The 19,294-nt window shown below is 36.6% G+C and overlaps 1 protein-coding gene across 5 annotated transcripts in view; it reads left to right on the top strand.

The window, feature by feature from the left end:
• Window positions 1–19,294, top strand: part of KPNA1 (karyopherin subunit alpha 1) — a 70,387-nt gene that overhangs the window by 21,220 nt on the left and 29,873 nt on the right. For all 5 annotated transcript variants that reach the window (XM_072812248.1, XM_072812250.1, XM_072812252.1 and 2 more), the window contains 3 exons: window positions 969–1,102; window positions 16,116–16,223; window positions 17,530–17,629. In XM_072812248.1, coding sequence (XP_072668349.1) covers window positions 974–1,102; window positions 16,116–16,223; window positions 17,530–17,629 — 337 coding nt within the window. In that variant the 5' untranslated portion in view covers window positions 969–973. The remainder of the gene's footprint in view (window positions 1–968; window positions 1,103–16,115; window positions 16,224–17,529; window positions 17,630–19,294) is intronic.

Here is a 19,294-nt window from a genome sequence, read left to right on the forward strand (position 1 = left end):
ATATGATGGGATATTACTCAGCCATAAAAAGGAATAAAGTACTGATATATGTTGCAACATAGATGAACTTTGAAAATATGCTAAGTATGAAGACATTTTTTGATACTGAAGAGTTCACAAAGTTTGTTTCTTGCACACCCTCTTTGAAAGAATTACTGGAGGATATACTTTAGCCATCTAGGATGAGTATAATAAACCTGTACACACAGTACATATATATATATATATATATATATATATATTACCTTCCTCTCACAGCAAAAGTCAAAAAGGAAAACAAAAATAAAATGCCACAATCCTACCAGGAGGATGGGTCCTGAACAGCCGTATACTTTGGGGAGAAGGGGAAAGGAACTTTACAGATGCTACTTAGATGTTGGTGAAGTTAAAGGGTATATTAAAATTAGTGTTAATCATGTTAGCGTCTGTAGGAGTAGGCTTTCCAAACTACTGGGGAGAGGGAGAGAATCCCTGTAAACAGACAGGAAGAGGTGGGGTGAAAGCAATAGAAAAGCACAGGAAAAAAAGATAACAGTATAAGTAGGAAAAGATGCAAAAGTTGAACTTTTATTACAAGAAGTTATTCAACTTTATATCCTTTATCATGATGTGAATCTTCAATCTGTATATTAAACCTTTTTCCTTTGGAAAAAAAAAAAAAGAAAATATGCTAAGTAAAGAAGCCAATCATCACACATATGATTCTCTTCATATGAATTGTTTTGATTAGAAGTGATAGCCAAACAGAATCTTTTTGAGGTGATGAAAATATTAAAAAATTGACTGGTGGTGATTTGTGTGTAGCTGTGAAAAGACATAAAGCTGTTGACTTGTACACTTTAGTAAAGGTGTTTTAAAAAGTAGCTATTTCTGGTGTCTCTATGTAGTAAGGCTAGGCTATTAGCGTAACAGAGCTCTTTACCATAAGCGAAGCTCATTTGTTCTCTTCCTCTCTCTCATTTTTGTAGAAATCATGACTACTCCAGGAAAAGAGAACTTTCGCCTGAAAAGTTACAAAAATAAGTCCCTGAATCCTGATGAGATGCGCAGAAGAAGGGAGGAAGAGGGACTGCAGTTACGCAAGCAGAAAAGAGAAGAGCAGGTAAATCCTTTACTCTTATTTATTTTAAAGAACTTCTGTTTTAAGTCTGAAACCACTCTATTTTAGTTTTAACAATGCTACATATTTATGTGTGTAAATACATAGCCCTTCCTTCATAAAATCAACGTGTTTTGGGAGTAGGGGAGAGGAAGTAATGAAAAGTGGAATATAAGAATCAAACCTAGTTCTCATATTCCCAGTATAACTACTGTTTACTATTTTGGCCAATTTTTTTTAGTGTATTTTATGTTTTTCTCAAGTTGCAACTTAAGATTTTATGTGCATGTTTGTTAATGAATTCTCAAGTGACCAGTAAAATACTGCTTTTCGTTATAATCTTTAATTTGAAAACCTGTAAACATACAAAATTAAAAAATAGGTGAGCCTCATACTCTTTTGCGTTCAGTAATTGTTAGTAATTTGCCATACTTCATGTCTATCTTTATGTTTATTTATTATGTACTATTTTAATCTATCTAGCAAAATATCTTGCTATTTTAATCTAGCAAAAATCTCAAGGAATATGTCTTCTAACCCCTAAATTAATTTGGTATGATTCATTAGGACATTGGTTTGGATCTTTTTTTTTTTTTTTTTTAATTGGTCCTTTTTAACAGAATGAATATTTACAGGAGAATTTGGGACTCACTCTCACTTTACCTTCTAAAAATGCTTAGAATAAATGGTACATCTCAAAGGCAAAGAAATTTAAAGACAGGTAACTTTTTTTTTGCTAATTAGAGACTTTTGAGCTTGGAAGTACCTTTTGACCCCCATGCTGCAAAAGCTCCATAAAAGGCAAATAAATGAGTCACAATCTTTCATACCTTAGAAATAAGGTAATCTGTCATAAATATTTTGCAGTTATAGTGAGCTAGTCTCAAAATAACACTGTTCTTTTGAGTAATATTGCACTGGAACATCCAGTTAAAGTCCAAGAGTATATTACAACCTCAGTGTTTTTTTGTTAGGGCTGTAGATGTTTGAATCAAACAGTCATTATTACTATTATTTTTTGGGCAAAGAGAGTTTTTTGGGCAAAGACTAGACTCTACTGTCTAGTCTTACAGTAGAGTTTATATATATATTTTTTTTTTCTTAAAGATTTTATTTATTTATTTGAGGGAGACTGTGAGAGAGCAGCAGAGAGAGAGGGAGAAGCAGACTCCCCGCTGAGCAGGGAACCTGACATGGGCTCGATTCCAGGACCCTGGGATCATGACCTGAACCAAAGGCAGACGCTTTACCAACTGAGCCACCTAGGCACCCCTATAATAGACTTTATAAAGTGTGGTAAATTAAGTATGAGTTACAATTTATTCATAAAAGAATGAGTTTCTTTGGGTTTCTTGTATCTCTTTATTCATCTCTGCATCTTATTTGAAGTGGAATCTTTCCTTTGGATTAGCTTCTATTTTGGGGATAAATTTTAGAAATCATAATAGCATTGTTACATATTTATATTCCCATATGAATACATAAAAATATACACATGAGCCCAAGTATAGGTCTCAGTATAACCACCAGCTTATGCATCATATTTGGCATAAAGCCATTTGAAGATGTAGTAATGATGCTCTGCCATTGACAGCATTCATTTTATTCTCTCTTGGTGATGGGTGATTTCATGTAATTAGACTTCATTGTAAAGTTTATATAAATAAAATTAATTTTTCATATTAACTGCCTGAAGACAAGTGCTCTGAATGCTTAACATACCAAATGGCAAGTATGGCCCCATATATTGGACTAAAAATATTTGTAGTTGTAATCCTATGAGGTTCATTGTAGGAGATCTCAAATTATGCCCCTGGCTTTAATAAGTTTCTGTGATAAGTTTTTGGAATATTGCTCTATTTACAGTCTTTTTTTAAAAAATACTTTATTTATTCATGAGAAACACAGAGAGAGAGAGAGAGGCAGAGACACAGGCAGAGGGAGAAGCAGGCTCCATGCAGGGAGCCCGATATGGGACTCGATCCTGGGTCTCCAGGATCAGGCCCTGGGCCAAAGGCGGCGCTAAACTGCTGAGCCCCACCGGGCTGCCCTCTATTTACAGTCTTAATTTTTAAATTTCATATGTGCTCTATTATAAAGAGAAAACTAGTAAAGCCAATCAGGCTTCTTAATATCAAAACAGTACTTCATGCCTAATTTGTAAAATAATAAATATCAGTAAAATACAGATTCATTTAGGTACTGTTTATCTTTCCACAGTTGCTTTGTCATCAGGAAAGGCACAGGTTGAAGCTAGTTTGAAGAGCTAGATGTAAGGGTAGCACAGGAGTTGATGTTGGCAAGTGTGCAGAAGATACTAACTGCATCTTTAAAGAGCTATCTTTTTAGAAGACAAACACTTAATTTTTGTTATATCTAGGCAGCACTTTATAAATGACATCTGTCCACTTGACACAGACCAAACTAAAACTCATTTTTGGCAAAAAGTTTTACTAGTTGGTGTCATTCTGATTGAGCCAGTCCTTGTAAATTTGAATTAAGTAGACTTTTGTTAATTCAATGTGAATAGGTTAGCTTGTACTGCTTAAAAGTTCATAAGCCCCATCATGATGCAGAATGGAGGTTTGCTTGATGTTTTTAGTTGTAAGAAATATCTTGAGAAGTGAGCAAGTTGATAAACTTGTGGACAGGCAACTTTTCCCGTTGATTAACTTGGTTGACAAGTTCAGTCAACATGTAATCTGTAGATAAGGTATATAAATCTTGATTGTTTGACAGTTTTTTCTTTTTTAAAACCTTTCTCTGAGTAAGACATGCACAGTTGAAATAATTAAATAGCACTACAGTACTTGAAATTAAACTACCAGTGTTCCTGGTCTCATTCCCAAGTAAACCATTTTCAGTCCTCTTAACTAATAATTTAAAATGTCACCTTTTGATGTTCTGTTACGGTAAGTAAATATTTAAGCTCTTATACTGCTTTTCCCTTGTGCCTATTCTCCTAATACAGTCATACTACAGTATGTATTATTTATTGCTGAACTGAATAGTATATGGTGATTTCCTTTCTTTATACTTTGTTTTTCCTGGAGTTGTCTGATTTTTTTTTTTTTTTTTTTTTTTGCTTGGTTTCAGATTTCTGGCTGTCTTTTCATTCTCTTCTACAGCTGCTTTAAAATTATTTTTATCTGATTCTCTATGTGGTTAAACTTCACAAATAATTTATCAGAAAAAAAAACCAAATAATTTATCAGTTCCATGTTTTTTTCCACTGGAGATCTCCACCCTATATTTTCTGTCTTCCTGCACCAGTCAGAATTGTTTATCCTGTGTTCTTGATGTTTAGCTGTAGGCTTAGGGGACTTCCCTTTGCTGAGAATTTCTCATATCTTACCTTGTCATCATCCTTGTGATGTAAATGGTATGATGTTTTTAATTTCAAATTCTACTTATCAATCAGTTGTATTAAAGATCATAACAGTACCCTGCCATTCCATTTTAATAATGACTACATGTGGATGTAAATTTTGCAGTACCAAGAAATGTTATTTTAGTGATTAGGTGTGATTTTGGAGTCATGTAGATGCTTTAAGTAATTGTGAAACAAAATGAAATCCTAATGAAGGAAGAAATCCTTAAAAATAAGAGGAATTAAATGGTCCTGTGTGTCATGTTTGTGGCTAAACCACACAGGAAATACAGCTGGGCACCCACAGTGGCTCAGTGGTTTAGAGCTGCCTTTAGCCCAGGGCCTGATCCTGGAGACCCGAGACCAAGTCCCACATCAGGCTCCCTGCATGGAGCCTGCTTCTCCTTCTACCTGTGTCTCCCCCCCCCCCCCCCGTGTCTCATGAATAAATAAATAAAATCTTAAAAAATAATACAGCTTAATATATGGCACAGTGATTAATTTTCTCTGTTGGGCTGTGTCTTAAGGACAAAAAGAAGTATAAACAAATCTTGAACTGCTTCAGTGATCATATAGGATAGATCCTGAAACTATATATATTTATATGTGGATATTCCAGATAACTATGTTAATATTAGGAACCTGGATTTTTAAGGTTGAGATAGAAGTATAAAATCAAAGAAGTTATATAAATTTGAATAGGTAATATTAGTAGGATTTCATGATGTATAACACAGATATACACACAAACCCAGTTTTGTCCTAGTAAGGCTTCGAGATAGTGAAATACCTTATATCAGTGAGCACCTCTAGCACCCTGAGATTGCGGTCATTAGAGAATTTTTCTCTTAAACAAATAGGCTTCTTAGAAGAAACACCTGATTCTTGTTTTAGAGATAGGGAATATTCAAAGTGAATGTGTAGTATTTTTTCATAACATAGAGCGAGGAGGTTTAAGACTGTCGAAACTTGTGTTGAAAAGACTCAGGAGATAGCTTGAACAGGCTCCCTTTAGCCATAAGTGGGACATTTTGAATTAGATAGGGCACTTTGAGGACTCCTGCTTCCAGCCAAAGTGAAATAGCAGGGCCCAGATGTACCCTTCTACCTGAAACAAACCAAGAATAAACAGATAAAATACATGAAACAGTAGTTCAAGATACCAGACATTAACCAGTGAAGGACAGTGATCTCTAGAGATAGGAAACCAAAGAGGTGACCTCTATGATTGCTTCAACAAGAGAGTTTTCAAGTTACAATAGGGAGAGGGAACTAAAGGCCACCGCCTTCCTGAATTGAGGAGACAGAGCTGAGAGTCTGGGGAGATTAAGCCATCTAGGAACAAATAATAAAAGGAAGAGACTATGTATGGAGAAAGAAGCCTAGAGGTCTTCACTGTGTTTCTTTGAGTATTCAGCAGAGTACTGATCAGCATATGTGCTTGAGGAGACTACTCAAGGCTAGAGAAACTATCATCCAAAAAGATTAGAGGGAAGAGTGTGTGGCCCTTACACAGTGCTGAGAATAGCACCTGTTCCTCTAGCCAGACTGGAAAAACTCATCATTTGCAGGGCATTAGGTAGAGTATTCAGGAGAGTCTTGCCTCAGTAGTGGAGATTAATTAGCCATAGACTTAGTACTGCTCCAGACCTCCCTAACAAATCATAAAAGCAAGATCCAAGAGGATCAAACTGCACACTTTGGTGTTTCTGAGTTAGTAATTACACTTATTCTTCTTTTTCAGAATAATGAGTTGGTTTCTTAGCATCCTCTGGAGGGAACAGGAATGTGTTTTAATATTATTAAGAACTCATACTGTTGAGATAGACGTATTTCGGTTTTTTCAGCTATGTTTTCTATGTCTTTTAAAAAACTTTGACTATATAGTTGACATAGAGTATACAATTTAAGTTTTGACATATGTATATATCTGTGAAACCATCACCATACTTAAAATAGTGAACATATTGTTACCTGGTATACCTTTGTATTACTTTTCCCCACCCCTCACCTATCTCCAAGCAACTTCTAATCTTTTTTTTTCAGTCACCACTGATTACTTTGCATAAATGACTTGATACAATATGTGTTCTCTTCTGTCTGGCTTCTTTCAGTCAGCTTAATCATTTTGAGATTCATTTCTGTTGTGTGTATCAGTTCATTTTATTGATGAGTAGCATTCTTTTGTAAAGATAAAACCACAATTGGTTTATCCATTCACCTGTTGGTGGCAGTTTGGATTGTTTCCAGTTTTAGATGATTACAAATAAAGCTGCTACTCATAAAGCTCCACGTTCGTGGACAGCTCTTTGTATGGACATATATTTCCATTTCTCGGGGATAGGTATCTAAGAATGGCTGGGTTGTATAGTAGATGTGTTCTTAAGAAGCTGTCAGCTGTTTGCTAAAATGGGTTGTACTACTTTACTTTCACGTCAGTAGTTTTATGAGAGTTTCATTTGCTCTACCACGTCTTTGTGAACATTTGTTATGGTAGGTCTTTTTCATTTTATCTATTCTAAGGTGTGCATAGTAGTATGCCATTATGGTTTTATTTTACGGTTCCCTAATGACTGAAGGCGAGAGCATCTTTTCATGTGCTTATTTGCCATCTGTATATCTACTTTAGGTGAAGTCTGTTTAGTTTTTAAAATTGTTTTCTGGATCCAAGATATATTGCTAGATATATGATTTTTAAACATTTTCTTCCAGTCAGTGGCTTGCCTTTTCATTTTAAGAAGCGCTGTTTAAAGAGCAGAAGGTTTTGATTTTGGAATTCCATATATCAGTTTTTTTTCTTTTACGGATTGTGCTTTTGTGTGTCAAATCTAAGAATCTTTGTCAAAGCCAAAGGTCGCTGAAGATTTTCTTCTGTTTTCAGTAAGTTTTATTGTTACTAGTTTAAATTCAGGTCTGTGACTGTTTACATTTAGTTTTTGTACATAATGTAAGGTAAGGGGAAAGGGGACATTTTTTTACATATGCTTCTCCAGTTATTCAAGTGTCATTTATTAAAATGATTGTTTCCCCTCATGAACTGCCTTAGAACCATTACATTCAGTTGGCCATCTCTGTGTGGGTCTGGCTTCTGAAGTTTACTCTGTTCCATTGGTTTATTCATCTGTCTTATATATCACACTGTCTTGATTACTGTAGCTTTTATAATAAGTCTTGAAATCATATTACTAGCCCTCTAACCTTGTTCTTTACAAAAATTGTTCTATTATAGGTCCTATGCATTTTTTTTTGTTTTGGTCCTTTGCATTTTTTTTTTTTAATAAAATCTTTTTTTTTTTAAGATTTATTTATTTATGATAGACATAGAGAGAGAGAGAGGCAGAGACACAGGAGGAGGGAGAGGCAGGCTCCATGCCGGGAGCCCGACGTGGGACTCGATCCCGGGACTCCAGGATCGCGCCCTGGGCCAAAGGCAGGCGCTAAACCGCTGCGCCACCCAGGGATCCCCGGTCCTTTGCATTTTTATATGAACTTTAGAATCAGCTTGTCAATTTGTGCACAAAAGTCTGCTCTGAGGATTTGATTGTGATTATATTAGATCTGTAGATCAGCTTGGGGAGAATGGATATCATAACAATGAGACTTCTGACTCATAAACCCCGTATCTCCATTTATTTAGGTATATAATAGCTCTCAGTGATTTGTAGGTTTTTGTTTTTTTTTTTTTTAATTTTTTATTTACTTTTGATAGTCACAGAGAGAGAGAGAGAGAGAGAGAGGCAGAGACATAGGCAGAGGGAGAAGCAGGCTCCATGCACCGGGAACCCGACATGGGATTCGATCCCGGATCTCCAGGATCGCGCCCTGGGCCAAAGGCAGGTGCCAAACTGCTGTGCCACCAAGGGATCCCGGTTTTTTTTTTTTTTAATTTATTTATTTGAGAGAGGAAAGAGAGCCTGAGTGGGAGGCACAGAGGGTGAGACAGATGCTCAGACAGACTCTTTGCTGAGCATGGAGCCTGACGTGGGGCTCAATATCATGATACAGATCAGGACCTGAGCCAAAAGCAAGAGTTGGATCACTTAACCGACTGCGCCACCCAGGTGCCCTGATTTGTAGTTGTTATTGTTTTGTTTTGGTTACATTTTTCCCTATGTGTTGTGTAGTTTTGATGCTGTTTGTCAGTGGTATGTTTTGAATTTCAGTTTTTGATTGTTCATTGCTAATATTTAGAGACCCCTGGGACTCACTGGGAGAGGTGATTCCTCCATTTTGAAGCATATCTGGGAAGGGTGGCACTGACTCTCAGGGACAAAAAGCCAGTGAACATTTCCTTCCCCTGCTCCTCAGCATAGGTGCAGAGATACCTGCTGAGGGTGGCTAACTTGGATACTGGCTCTTTGCTGTACTTCACTTCAAACTCCATACCCCTGCACTTTGGTGACTGCCCTTCTGGGACAAACCTGCATCAGTCCTAGTGCAGTGAGATCCACCGTCAGAGGGCCAGCACATGTCCACAGCATATCAGGTCCTTAAAGTTGGGAGTTTTAAAATTCAGTGTGCCTGCTTGGGATAGACCCCAAGGTGCTACCAGGCAGGCAGATGGCCAGGACACAGACGGGTGAAGGCAGCGAGCTGAGGGATTCCTAGGACCCATGAGGGGAGATTGTTGGCTCTTCTGGGAGGGCTTCCTGCACCATGGCATGTACAAACTCCCCCCTCTGGGGACTAGGGAGCTGACTCACATTTTTCTCCCCCCCACTCTTTACCATAAACTAACTTCAGTAAGCAGCACAGTGCCAACAATAGTGGCTTAAACTGTTTACACCAAGCCCTGCCCCCTGTGCTATTTCACTAGCGTAGTTGTATTTGAGAACCAGAGCAGTGGACCCCTCCCCCCAGAAGACCAGCACAGACCCTGCATGCACCATATCTGCTGACCATAGAGTTCTGCAAAGCTTCAGCTCTAGTGGAAATAGCATCAAGTCTCTATAAAGGCAGACCAGAGACACCTAATTAAAACTCACCATACTCTGGCCAGGGTCCAAACACTTCCCACTGCAGGCAAGAAGAAACTGCAGAGGACTGACCTGAGAGAAAGAGCAGCCAAAGCATAGCAGCAGAGTGCACAAAGCATCACCAGAGACACTTCTGAAGTGCCCACCTCTGGACAATAGATGACGTCTTCTTCTTAAAGCCATTATTCTCAGGAGCAGGAAACATAACAGGCTTTCTTAGCACACAGAAGAAGACAGAGAGACTTACACAATATGTCAAGACAGAGGAATTCATCCTTAAAGAAAGAACAAGAAGAGTCATGGCCAGAGATCTAATCAAAGCAGATATAAGTAATATGCCTGATCTAGAATTTAAAGTAGCAATCATTAAGGATACTAGTTGGGCTTGAGAAAGGCATAGAGGACACCAGTGAGTCCCTTACTGTAGAGATAAAAGACCAAAAAACTAGTCAGTCTGAAATGAAAAATACCGTAACTGAGATTTGAAACCAACTGGATGTAATAACCACAAGGATGGAAGGGTCAGTGGAATGAATAAGTGATATAAAAGATAAGAATAATGAAGCTGGGGATCCCTGGGTGGCGCAGCGGTTTGGCGCCTGCCTTTGGCCCAGGGCACGATCCTGGAGACCCGGGATCAAATCCCACGTCGGGCTCCCGGTGCATGGAGCCTGCTTCTCCCTCTGCCTATGTCTCTGCCTCTGTCTCTCTCTCTCTGTGACTATCATAAAAAAAAAAAAAAAAAAAAAAAAGAATAATGAAGCTGAAAGGAAAGAGGGAGAGAAAAATATTAGATCACAAATGTAGACTTAGGGAATTCGGTGATTCCATAAAGTGTAATAACATATCATAGAATCCCAGAAGAAGAAGAGAGAAAAGGGGGCAAAAAGTTTATTTGAAGAAATTATAGCTGAAAACTTCTCTAATGTGGAAATAGACATCCAAATCCAGCAGGCACAAACTATTGAATCAACAAAAGCAGGCCAATACCAAGGTATATCATAGCTAAATTTGCAAAATAACAGAGATAAAGAAAAAAATCCTAAAAGCAGTAAGACAAAAGAAGCTCCTAACTTCCAAGAGAAGACAAATAAGGTTAGTAGCATATCTCTCCTCAGAAACTTGGCAGGCAAGAAGAGAGGCATAATATATTCAGCATGCTGAATGGGAAAAATGTGGAGTCAAGAATACTCTATCCAGCAAGGTTATCATAGTTTTCCAGGCAAACAAAAACTAAAGGAGTTTGTGGCTACTAAACAAGCTCTGCAAGAATTATTAAAGGAGACTCTTTGAGTGGGAAAGAAAGACCAAAAGCAACAAAGACTAGAAAGGAACAGAAAATCTCCAGAAACAATGACAAAACAAGTAATAAAATGGCACTAAATTCACATGTATCAATAATTACTCTGAATGTAAATGGGCTAAATGGTCCAATCAAAAGACAGAATGGATTAAAAAGCAAGACCTATCGGGGATCCCTGGGTGGCTCAGCGGTTTAGCGCCTGCCTTTGGCCCAGGGCGCGATCCTGGAGTCCCGGGATCGAGTCCCACGTCGGGCTCCCAGCATGGAGCCTGCTTCTCCCTCCTCCTGTGTCTCTGCCTCTCTCTCTATGTCTATCATAAATAAATAAATATTAAAAAAAAATATAAAAAAAAAAAAAGCAAGACCTATCTATATGCTGCCTACAAAAGACTCATTTTAGACCTAAAGATGCCTGCAGATTGAAAGGGGATGGAGAACCATTTATCATGCCAATGAATGTCAAAAGAAAGACAGAATAGCAGCATCTGTAGCAGACAAACCAGTTTTTAAAAAAGACAATAACAAGAAATGAAGAGAGCATTATATCATAATAAAGGGATCTATCCAGTAAGAAGGCCTAGAAGTTGTAAGTATTTATGCCCCCAACTCGGGAGCACCCAAATATATAAAACATTAACATAAAAGAACTCATTGATAATTATACAGAAATAGTTTGGGACTTTAACACTCCACTTACATCAAAGGACAGATCATTAAGCAGAAAATCAAAATGGAAATAAAGAATGGCTTTGAATGAACACACTGGACCAGATGGACTTAACAGATATTCAGGACATTTCATCCTAAAGCAGCATAGTACACATTCTTTTCTAGTGCACATGAGACATTATCTGGAAGAGATCACATGCTAGTAGGTCACAAATCAGGCCTCAACAAGTACAAAAAGATAGAGATCATAACATGCATATTTTCTGATCATAGCAATGCTATGAAACTTGAAGTCAAACAGAAAAATTTGGAAAGACCACAAATACATGGAGGTTAAAGAACATCCTACTAAAGAATGAATGGGTCAACCATGAAATTAAAGAAGAAATTAACTACAGGGAAACAAAAGTGAAACCATGACAGTCCAAAAACTTTGGGATGCAGTAAAAGCGACCATAAGAGGGAAATATATAGCAATACAGGACTACCTCAAGAAGCAAGAAAAATCTCAAATACATAATCTAATCTTTTACCTAAAGGAGCAAGGAAAAGAATGATGCCTAAAGCCAGCAGAAGAAGGGAAATAATAAATATTAGAGCAGAAATAAATGATACAGAAACAAAATAGTAGAATAGATCAATGAAATTAGGGGCTGATTCTTTGAAAATATTAATAAAATTGATAAACCCCTAGCCCAGACTTACCAAAAGGAAAAGAGAAGGGACCCAGATAAAATCACGAATGCAAGAGATCACAGCCAACACCACAGAAATAGAAACAATTATGACAATATTTTGAAAAATTATATGTCAACAAATTAGGCAATCTGGAAGAAATGGTTAGAAACAGAAATTGCCAAAATTGAAACAGGAAGAAATAGAAAACTCAACAGACCAGTAACCAGCAAAAAAATTGAACTAGTAATCCAAAATCTCCCAACAAACAAAAGTCCAGGATCAGATGGCTTCCCAGGGGAATTCTACCAAACATTTAAAGAAGAGTTAATACCTATTCTTCTCAAACTTCCAAAAAAAGAAATGGAAGGAAATTTCCAAATTCATTCTACGAGGCCGACATTACCTTGATTCCAAAACCCGACCAAGACCCCACTAAAAAAAGATGTACAGGCCAAAATTATGAAGGCCAAATATTCTCAACAAAATACTAGCAAATCAAACCCAATAGTACATTAAAAGAATCATTCTCCAGGATCAAGTGGGATCTGTTCCTGGGCTTACAAGGGTGGTTCAGTATTCACAAATCAACGTGATACACTACATTAATAAAGCATAAGAACTATATGATTCTCTCAATAGATGCAGAAAAGTATTTTGACAGAGTACAACATCCATTCTTGATAAAAACCCTCAACAAAGTAAGGGGTAGAAGGAACATAACCTCAATATCATAAAGACCATAGACAGAAGACCTAGCTAATAACATCCTCAGTGGGGTAAAACGGAGAGCTTTTTCCTCTATAGTTGGGAACAAGCCTTGGGACTTTCACTCTCACCACAATTACTTAATATAGGACTGGAAGTCCTCGCCTCAGTAATCAGACAACAAAAAGAAATAAAAGGCATCCACATTGGCAAGGAATAAGTCAAACTTCCATTATTTACAGATGACACTATACTCTATGTAGAAGACCCAAAAGCTCCACTAAAAAATTGCTAGAACTGATACACAAATTCAGTAAAGTTGCAGGATACAAAATCCAGCCTACAGAAATGTGTTGCATTTCTATGCACCAGCAATGAAGCAGGAGAAAGAAATCAAGGAATTGATCCCATTTACAATTACACCAAAAACCAAAAGATACGTAGGAATAAATCCAACCAAAGAGGTAAAAGTAAAAGATCTGTACTCTGAAAACTCTAGGACATTTAGAAAAGAAGTTGAAGAGGACACAGAGAAAGGGAAAGACATTCCATACTACTGGATTAGGAGAACAAATACTGTTAAAATGTCTATACTACCCAAAGCAGTCTACACATTTAATGCAATCACTATCAACATACCACCAGCATTTCTCACAGAAATAGAACAAACAATCCTAATATTTATATGGAACCACAAAAGACTCTGAATAGCCAAAGCAAACCTGAAAAAGAAAAGCAAAACTGGAGGCATCACAATTCCAGACTTTAAGTTATATTACAGAGCTGTAATGAACAAGACAGTATGGTACTGGCACAAAAACAGACACATAGATCAATGAAACAGAATAGAAAACCCAGAAATGGACCCACAGCTATACGGCCAACTAATCTTCAAACAAAGCAAGAAAGAATATCAATGGAAAAAAAGTCTCTTCAATAAAAGGTGTTAGGAAAACTGGACAGCAGCATGCAAAAAGAAAGGCCATTTTCTTACCCCATACACAAAAATAAATTCGAAATAAATTAATAAATTAATTCAAGACCTAAATGTGAGACAGGAAACCATCAAAATCCTAGAGGAGAACACAGGCAGCAACCTTTTGACCTTGGTTGTTAAGCAAGTTCTTATTAGACACATTTCCCACAAAAGCAAAAAATGAACTATTGGGACTTCATCAAGGTGAAAAGCTTCTGCACAGCAAAGGAAACAATCAGCAAAACTAAAAGGCACTCTGCCGAATGGGAGAATATATTTGCAAATGACATATCCAATAAAGGGAATTTAAGAAATGAAACAGGTGAACATAGGAGGAAAACGAGAGACAAACCATAAAATAGACTCTTAACTATAGAGAGAACAAGCAGGGTTGATGGAGGGACATCAGTGGCGGATGGGTTAAATGCTTGATGGGCATTAATGAAGGCACTTGTGATGAACACTAGGTGTTATATGTAAGTGATGAATCCCCAAATTTTCCTGAAACTCATATTATACTCTGTGTTACTTAACTGGAATTTAAATAAAAACATGACACTAAAAAATTTTTTTTGGCCATTTTCCAAATATATTCCCCCACCCCAACCTTAGGGACCCCCGTGCATGTATTTTAGGTCACTTGATGTCCCACAGCTGACTTATATTTTATACCTGTTTTCTCAGCCTTTTTTCCATGTGTTGTATTTCAAAGTGTTATACTGCTATGTGCTTAAATTCAGTAATCTTTTCTTCTGCAGTATATAATGTGCTGTTAATTCCATCCAGTGTACTTTTCATCTGAAAATTGTATTTTTCATATGTAGGTATTTGCTTAGCCTTTGTTTATCTCTTATCTTTCCTAATATTTATACTTCTACTTTTTGAATATGTGGAATATATTTATAACAGTTTTAATGTTCTTTCCCATTTCTCCCATTTCTGTCATTTCTAGGTGGTTTTGCTAGATTGATTTTTTTTTCCTTCCTGATGTCTTTTCTTCTTTTTAGTGCTTGGTAGTTTCCAATTGAATTCCAAGGATTATGACGTTTACCTTATTGTTGGAGCTTTTATACTTTTTAAATATATATAATTCTGAATTTGTCTTTGGATTTAGTAAATTACTTGGAACCAGTTTGTTTTTACATTTCATTGGGCTGGACCCTTAATACCCTTTAATCTAGAGCTAATTAAGCCTCATTTCTGAACCAGTATCCTTCTTAGTATTCTGCTAAATGCCCTATGTATATTAGGAAGTCTTTTCACTTGAATATTCCTTGACTTGTATAACTTCCAAAATTATTTGCATGTTTGTTGGAAGTGGAAGTGGTTCCTTTCCCAGCTGTTTTCTCGTTATATACCTGTTCTTATAGTATGAAGCTAAAGACTAATGGGAACTTTCTACAAAGTTTGAGTTCTCTGTTGATCTTTTGTCTTCATTACTTTGCCTATGGATTCTAGTTGCCTTGGCCTCCTCATTTCTAAACTCTGTCTCCTTACCTGAGGGAGCCTTTAGGCTCTGTTTGGGTTTCACCCTCCCACGGCTACAGCCTGGAAACTGTCCAGACAATAATCTGAGGCAATCATTGGGCCAGGTTTTTTTTTTCCCCCCTTTTCTGAAGGATCACTGCCTGGCTACATGTTATCCATTTGCTGAAATGCATTATTTCATGGATTTTGTCTGCTTTTAGAGTTGCATAGGGAGAGAGGATGAGTTATTGTTACTCTATCGTGGCTTGAACAAATGAACTGCTTCGGACAATTAAAGATATAATGAAGGCACCTTAGTAGGCTACCTTTGTAAGGAAGTATTCTTTACCTTCACAAATTAATGGATACTTTAAAGGCAGTGTTCAAGCAGGAACTGGTTGCTGAACAGGTTGGAAAGGTTGAGAAGTCTCAGTTTATTATCTTTGAAGGTTAAGGGGGAAATATTAACTTATTCTGACATCATTTTTATCATTTCCTCTAGTGCATTGGTAAGACTATAAGATCACCAATTTAACATAGAGGAAAGAGGGGAGTGGCCAAGTATGCCCTAGCTCCTTTTTCAACCTTCCTTTTTTTATGTGTCATGTCCTGTCAGGCTTCTCTTAGTAAGTTTTACCACATCAAGTGTTAACAGCATGTTGTGATAGTTAATTGCATCAGATTATAACACTGGAGAATTCTGAAATAGTTCCTCATCAGGAAAGGTTGAAGGTGGCACAACCTTTAGAATGTTTTAAATCATTTTCGGAAAGCTCCATCCTTCCTTACTGCCTTTTAAGTGGGGTTCCTAGTGTTCGCATGTTGAACTCCCTTGTATTAGAATACGTGAGTCACAGTTTTTTATTTTTCAGTTATTCAAGCGAAGAAATGTTGCTACAGCAGAGGAAGAAACAGAAGAAGAAGTTATGTCAGATGGAGGCTTCCATGAGGCTCAGATTAATAACATGGAGATGGCACCAGTAAGTAAGATAATGAAAGAAACTTTTTTTTTTAGTGTTTTTCTGAGGAAGATAGGAGATGTAGCTTACTATTTGGGTCTTAAAAAAGGTATTAGTAGATACTATAAAAAGTACTTGCCATTTCATTTTTAAAAAGGAGCCATATAATTTATTTCATGGTTCATTAGATATTTATTATAGTTTGAACATGCAGTTAAACAGAATTAACTAAATTGTAAGGATTAAATCAGTGATTAAAACTTCAAAAAAGATAATTATAAAATTATTCCTTAAAAGTTAAATAACAAGGATACATTAAAGGAAATTCCAGTTTGCTATTCATTCCAGTTATCAAAGTGGGCATGTTTATATGATTTTCAAAATCGGTTCCACATCGCAGTTGTTGAAATTTTCTATTATAACCCATTTCACAACTTTTTTGAGGTTACATAAGCAGATAAAAATATGCTTTATGTGGATTATACCTTTCTGGATTTCTAGTTTATTGTAGTCAATTAATTACATATTTACACACACATATATGTACATATATATACGCACACATACACACACACATACACGTATATGTGTTTTTCAAGGAGAAATCTCTTCTATTGAAGAGAATGGAAAAGTTATCATAAAACAAGAAAATAGTGGAAAACTAAAAAGTTATTATAAAGAAATGGAAATTTTAGATAAATTTAGGAGTCCGTTGAATTTGATAATGGCTAAAATCTATGATTCTGTGAGTATACTCATACTATCTATACTCATTCAATAAATATTTGTTGAATGTTTGCTGTATGCCAACCATCAATGATAGAATGGTAAGATGGACAGGGTTTTTGGCTTTCAGGAAGCTTATACTATACTGCAGGAACCTGGCCAGTAAATACTTAACTGAGAAAAATATCTAATAGTGGAAAGGGCTGGCATAGATCAAAATAGAGCGATAGAGATGGAGCAGCTGCTTTAGATTTGGAGGTCATAAAGAGCCTTCCTCTAGAACTTAACACGTAGTCTGAATGACAAGGAACAACCAACCAAGTGATGAGGAAGGGAGGAAGAATAATGAACTCCTTGTGTTAGTATTTACTACTAAGATTACTTTCTTGTTGTCATGAGCTTCTTAACGATAGACAGTATTTGTCTTTGTCACATTGTTTATCATCTCAGATGCTTCTGTGTGTAAAGATTATCTTTCGTGTAACTTTTCTAGATATAAATACGATTAATTTAATAATGTGGCCACAACTTGTACTGTCTTTGTTTTCCTTTGAATTAAAGTTAAAATTTTATCATACTTGCTTTTTGTTTGTGTTGCCAGGGTGGTGTTATTACTTCCGACATGATCGAAATGATATTTTCCAATAGCCCAGAGCAACAGCTTTCAGCAACACAGAAATTCAGAAAACTGCTTTCAAAAGGTGAGTTCTGGGGATCCCTGGGTGGCGCAGCGGTTTGGCGCCTGCCTTTGGCCCAGGGCGCGATCCTGGAGACCCGGGATCGAATTCCTACATCGGTCTCCCGGTGCATGGAGCCTGCTTCTCCCTCTGCCTATGTCTCTGCCTCTCTCTCTTTCTCTCTCTGTGACTATCATAAATAAATAAAAAAAAAAATTAAAAAACAAAAAACAAAAGGTAAGTTCTAAATATGTTAAAGTACAGTTGACCCTTAAATGACAAAGGGCTTGAACTGTGCGGGTCTACTTACAATGCAGATCTTTTTCAATAAATACAGTACAGTACTATAAATGTATTTTCTCTTCCTAATAATTTTCTTAGTATTTTCTTTTCTCTAGCTTTATTGTAAGAATACAGTTTATAATACATGTAACATAACAAAATATGTGCTAATTGCCTGTTTGTTATTGGTGAAGTTTCCTGTCAACAGTAGGCTATTAGTAATTAGGTTTTGGGGAAGTCAAAAGTTACCCAAGGATTTTCAGCTGTGTGGGGATTGGCACCCCCAAACCTTTGTATTGCTTAAGGGCCAAATGTATATTTTTTCATTTAGTTTAAAAAATAGTACTTTCCCATAATCTATTTTTCAGATCACGGATAAAAGACCTTAAAATGATAAGAACAGTAGTCAGTAATTCGTGTTAATTCAAATTGAGAAACTCCACTCTTTTTTAAGAAAAATGTTTTTTTGTTGTTTTTAAATTTAATTTTATATATTTTAAAGGTTTTATTTATTTGAGAGAGAGAATGAGCGTGAGAAAGAGAGAGCATGAGCAGGGAGGAGGGGTAGAGGGCTCGTTCCCAGGATCTTGGGATCATGACCAGAGCTGAAGGTAGATGTCTAAAAAATGGAGCCATCCAGGTGCCTTTTTGTTGTTTTTTAAAAGATTTTATTATTTTTAAGTAATCTCTACAACCAGTGTGGGGCTTCAACTCACAACCCTGAGATCAAGGGTCACATGCTATGGACTGAACCAGCCAGGTACAGGTGCCCTAAGAAAATCTTTTAAAATATTAGTTGAAAGATCAGTGATTATTGGTTTTAATATTATCATTTTATGACTGAAATTTAAGTATGAGTTTATTGGTGGCATGGTAATTATCTATAATTAGAGTAGACTAGGCCTTTGCCAATTCTGTACAAGCGAAAAGAACTGGACCTCTGAACCTCATTAAAATGTCGATAATAAACACTGGCATTAAATAAACAGCAGACTCCCTCTCCCCCAGGAGATGTGTAAGGTGTAGTTTTTTGGAGTCATGAGTGATAATATATCCCTTTTGAGGTACCTGGCATAGAAAGCTCTGTTAACATATAGACATAACAAAATGTGTGACATAGCAAAAGTTACAGTTTTTGTATGACAGTTTATTAATATTTGAAGGCCATTATCATGTATAGCTTCCCTTTTCCCGTCTCTTTTCAGCTTGCTCACACTATGGGGCATTTTAGGACCTTTCATTGCTCTCTACTATTTTCCTGCCTGGATTCTAGTTTGCTGTCCATCCCTCTTAAAAATGTGATAACTGGAATATAATACTTTAGATGTGTTCTTATTACCCTAAGGTGTGGGAAGAGATTGCCTTCCTTGTCCTGAGACTACACATTCCAATAATGTACTCCAAGAT

Source organism: Canis lupus, chromosome 35 (genome assembly GCF_048164855.1).
Source record: "Canis lupus baileyi chromosome 35, mCanLup2.hap1, whole genome shotgun sequence".
Taxonomy (NCBI): Eukaryota; Metazoa; Chordata; class Mammalia; order Carnivora; family Canidae; genus Canis; species Canis lupus.